The 4,315-nt window shown below is 55.9% G+C and overlaps 1 protein-coding gene across 1 annotated transcript; it reads right to left on the bottom strand.

Moving 5' to 3' along the window:
- Positions 1-841: 841 nt before the first annotated feature.
- NGA_0729910 (solute carrier family 35 member b1) lies at positions 842-4,157 on the bottom strand (the record flags this gene model as incomplete). Its single annotated transcript, XM_005852414.1, has 4 exons — positions 4,088-4,157; positions 2,627-3,704; positions 2,302-2,381; positions 842-2,064 (listed from the first exon to the last, which is right to left on the bottom strand). The coding sequence occupies exons 1-4, from the start codon at positions 4,122-4,124 to the stop codon at positions 842-844; spliced, it is 2,418 nt and encodes an 805-aa protein (XP_005852476.1). The 5' UTR covers positions 4,125-4,157.
- Positions 4,158-4,315: the final 158 nt, after the last annotated feature.

Below are 4,315 nucleotides of genomic sequence, written 5' to 3'. Positions count from 1 at the left end.
AGTTTTTGGTTCCTTGTTTCATTCGGTAGTGCTGGGAATTCTTAAATCGCGCACATTTCTCCTCGCAGAACCTTAGCCAAAGAATAAAGGAGAGGAAGTACAGCGTTCCACAACGTATACTTGGGGCCCGAGGTACGCAGCAAAGGGGGGTGGGAGGCAGGTCATAGAAGGAAGCGGCGGCACATTCTGGGGAAACGTGCGTCCTCGCCCCATCCGAGGGAAGACGGATGAGCAGACCAAGACAGGAATGGGCAGGATATAACAAGCGATAGGAGTTTCCGTGGGTGCAGATTGCGAAGCCTCGGATGGATGAAGGCGGGGCGAAGAGGAGAGAGAGAGGACGTGGTCCTGGACGCATATGGGTGAGGTGGTTGAGCGTCAGGCCTTTATGGCCCATATGTCCTCTGATATTTTTGGCCGTGAGCTCTTAATTTTGTGAAAAATAAACATTGGTAAGGTTGTGCTCGTTTCTTTCGAACGAAAATGCTTCAATAAGTTGGTTTTTTATTTTCCCATCCTGTTTTTTTGGGTCCGTAGACTACGCCATCATATACGAGCTCAACATGAGAAGGTGACTTCCTCCCGTGTAAGAACCCTTTTCCGGCTGCTAATCTTGCTTGCAAGAACCTTTCCGCTCACTCCCCTTTTTGTTGCTATCCAAAATTTGCCCTCAGCTTACATGATGGTGGTAAAATTATGCCCCATAAACATCAAAAAGATAGTCCCTTACGACACATTTAAGCGCGTTGAGGATCCAGCTCTTGCTTTGCTTCACTTCTCCAGTCTCCCTCCTATGTAACGAAGATAATGAAACAACTTCCTCCTTCCCTACCCTGCACACTCACGCCAATGACTTGTAGTATTGAGCTGTATCCCACAAGATTTCCATGATGCTTTCATAGCTCTTGTAATTGACGCCAAACTCCTTGCACGCCTCCTTCACCACTGGCTGGACCCTCCATAGGTGCTCATGATTGATACCTGGAAAAAGATGATGCTCAATTTGGAAGTTCAGCCCATTAGACAAGACGAACCACCAAGGCGAGTGCGTCGCGAAATTGGAGGAGGTCTCCACCTGCTCCTTGGCCCAGGAGGACCTCCCGGTCCGCCCCTTCTTCCCTTCTTGTCCTGAGCCTCCTCGAGCCGCAGCGATGCTCTTCTCGTTCAAGTGGTTGATTTGCGAGAAAACCCCGAAGAGCATGCCGCATATCGACACGTAAAGCAAGGGGAACGCCCATGCCTTGTAAGCGCCCTCGCCGGCCTCGGCCAAGCACCGACCCGGCGCGTGGAAGACGAGCAGGTAGTACAGGACGAAGTGGGCGAGCGCCCGGGCCAGACCGTCCCACCCAATGTTGGGGAAGGCCATAACCCCGTGCAGGGTCCGGAAGCAGAGGAGCTTGAGGGGGATCCAGATGGTCTCGCCGAAGACGACCACCGCGTACTGGGCGAGCACGTAGAGCCGGAACTGCTGGAGCGCGTGATGGGGCCCGCGGGGCTGCCTGGCGTGCGGCCGCGTCAGAACGAAGTGGTGGAGGTCGGGGTCGTGGTCGAAATCGTTGGTGAAGGAGTGGTGCGCGAAGGTATGCTGATGGTACCAGAGGAAGGGAGAGGCGATCAGGGAGATGCCGAGGCCGCAGAGCCGGTTCACCCAGGGCCGATGGGAGCACGCGAAGTGCGAGCCGTCGTGGCCCATCGCGCCAAGGAGCCAGGAGGAGAGAGAGAAGACAAGCAGGGCCGACCAGCGCCCCTGGAGGAAGCCGCGGTAGGAGATGAGGACGGCCAGGAGCACCAGCAGGTAGTAGGCCCGTCGCTTCCAGGAGGCGACCACGTCCACTCCCGCCATCGCCGCCGCCACCCTCCTCTTCAACGTCTCGTAGAACACGTCTTCACCCCGCCCCTGTCCCCGCGCCCCGCCCCCCAGGCAGTACGCGTCCAGCACGGTCTCCTCCACGGCCACGCGGTGCTTCGCTAGGATCTGCCGGTGGCGCTCGGTGAAGGGGTGGTAGCTTTCGAAGAGAGCCGTGCAGTCGCGGCCTTGGCCCAAGCGCAGGGCGTGGGAGCCTCCTGGATAACGGCGGCGTCTACTTGAGTGGCTTGTCGCTGTTGGATGAGAGAGAGATTGCTTTACAGGATTGAGCGTAGCCGGGGGCACACTTCACTACGTCTTGTTTCGTTCCGAGCTGGTTGTGCTTTTCATTTTTAATTACACACGCAAGCATCCGTCACGCATTTTCCCAAAAAAGAGCACATGGCAGGTCGGAGATCGCGATGCGCCTGGTTGATTAGGGTCGAAATGCGCACCGTGGCCCTCAATGTAATACTCCCGGCCGGCCTCCACCGGCTTTCCTCCCTGTGACACGTTAAGGTCAACGACTTCCCCGCTGACCGATCCTATTTTGCATCATATCACTTTCCTGGTATCCTCGCCAATACAGCCAACAACATCTCTCGAATCGCCGAGTCGCAGCCCCACAGACCCACATCCCTAGTGGAGCCTAGCGGTATCCTTTCCCCATCTCCAGTCTACGCTTTTCAACCATTTTGCGTCTCTTGTATTTTTTTCTCCACTCATTTCTTTTTTCCCTCCAGAGCCGTCTTTGCTCGCTGCGCCTTCTTCTTCTCGTACTTGTCATAAACCTCCCCGCTGAGGCCGCAGAATACTAAGAGCACCGCCAGCCACTGCTTGCTGTTGAGGGCGTGTCCGTACATGACCACAGACACTAGGATGGTGAAGAACTTGCGGGTGGTAGTCACCGTGGTCAGGACGAGCGCGTCGAAGTACTTGATGGTCAGGAAGATGAAGTTCTGGCCCAGGGCCGAGGTGAGGGAGAGCCAGGCCATGGTGGAGAAGAGGGCGGGGTGCTCGAGGCAGAAGCGGGTGCCCTGGACGAATTGGCCCGTGGGGAGGACGAGGACGGAGCAGACGAGGACGCCGGCCATGTTTGTGTAGAACATGAACTCGTGCACCGTGGGCCTGCATATCGTCTTCAGCTTGTCCTGGACCGCCCCCGTCACCCCGTCCATTACCAGGGAGAGCAGGAGCAGCAGTACGCCGTATAACGAGTCCCCCTCCTCCACTTTCCCGCCTACGTGGCCACCCTTCTTCTTTCCTCCATAGAGCTGAAACATGGTGATGCCCAGGGTCACCAGGAACACGCAAAAGTACTCTATCGGCCGATACTTCTTCCCGCGGATCAGCACCCCGAAGAGCATGACCGGCACCATTTTGCAGGACTTGCCCAGCGCCTGCGTCGGGTAGGAGACGTACTTGAGCGCCTCATTCGAGAAGAGCATCGCCAGGATATAGGACGTGCCAGTCAGGCCAAAGTTGAAAAGGGGAATCTTCTGTGAGCTCCGCGACCCGGCGAGCATGAAGGCCAGGGCGAAGAGGGCGTTCACCAGGCACTGGACCCAGAGGAGGAAGAGCGTGGCCGTGAAACGCTCTCCTTGCGGGCCCCGGTACTTGAATATCTGCTCCTGCAAGACCCCGAACGTCAGGTAGGAGGCGTAGATGCCGCCAGCACATATGAGGAGCTTGACCTCGCTAGGCAAGGCATCAAGGCTGAGGCCTCCCTTCTCCTTTTCTTGCTTCTCATTGCCCTTGCCTCCGGGTCCAGCCCGGCGCTTGAAGATTGCCCAGTCTGCATAGACGGCAATGAGGGCTGCGACTGCTCCCCCAAGGAAGGGAAGAAGGATCTTGGGGCCTAGGTGAGGGGGGAGAAAAGAGCACACGATGACAACTTTTCAAGTCTATCTCTGGTATTCCCCAATAAAGCTGGAGGTCCCCTAAACACTTCATTTTCGAGAAAAATACAATTACAATGGCTTAGCCGTCCGGTCGAGGGAAGCGAATACGCTACTCGCGATGTCTACCACTTCATGCCGGAGCACGGCTTCGAGACTTCTCCTCTCTTGTATTCCCATTTCAAACATATCTTTAAGCTCTTGTGACGTCTTATGACAAATATCATACTTATATCGTACAACCTAAGCGGAAGCGCTTGCTCACTTCGTATTCATCACAATGAGCACCGTCACGCTTCCCTGACTTGCAAACTTCAAGCCTCCCTCCTACCGCTCCACTTACCACAAACGCAAAGGTCTTTCAAAGTGTTCCCCGCCATAGCTGGGTACGTCCACAGGAAGTATTGGCTGTTTGTGTGTGACGTATGTGTAACGATGACAAGGAATGCGCAAAGAGCGTGAGTTGGAGGGTGAGAAGCGCGACGGCGGCCACGAAAGCAGTTGCTGTTGAAGGGGGAGGGGCCAAGGAGGGGGTCTGTGCGGTCCCTCGCTTCTTGTGTGTCATCCGTGA

This window comes from Nannochloropsis gaditana (genome assembly GCF_000240725.1).
Source record: "Nannochloropsis gaditana CCMP526 unplaced genomic scaffold scaffold1270, whole genome shotgun sequence".
In the NCBI taxonomy this organism is placed as follows: Eukaryota; class Eustigmatophyceae; order Eustigmatales; family Monodopsidaceae; genus Microchloropsis; species Microchloropsis gaditana.
Note: the sequence above shows the minus strand (reverse complement) of the source record. Positions and strands in the feature narration are given on the sequence as shown.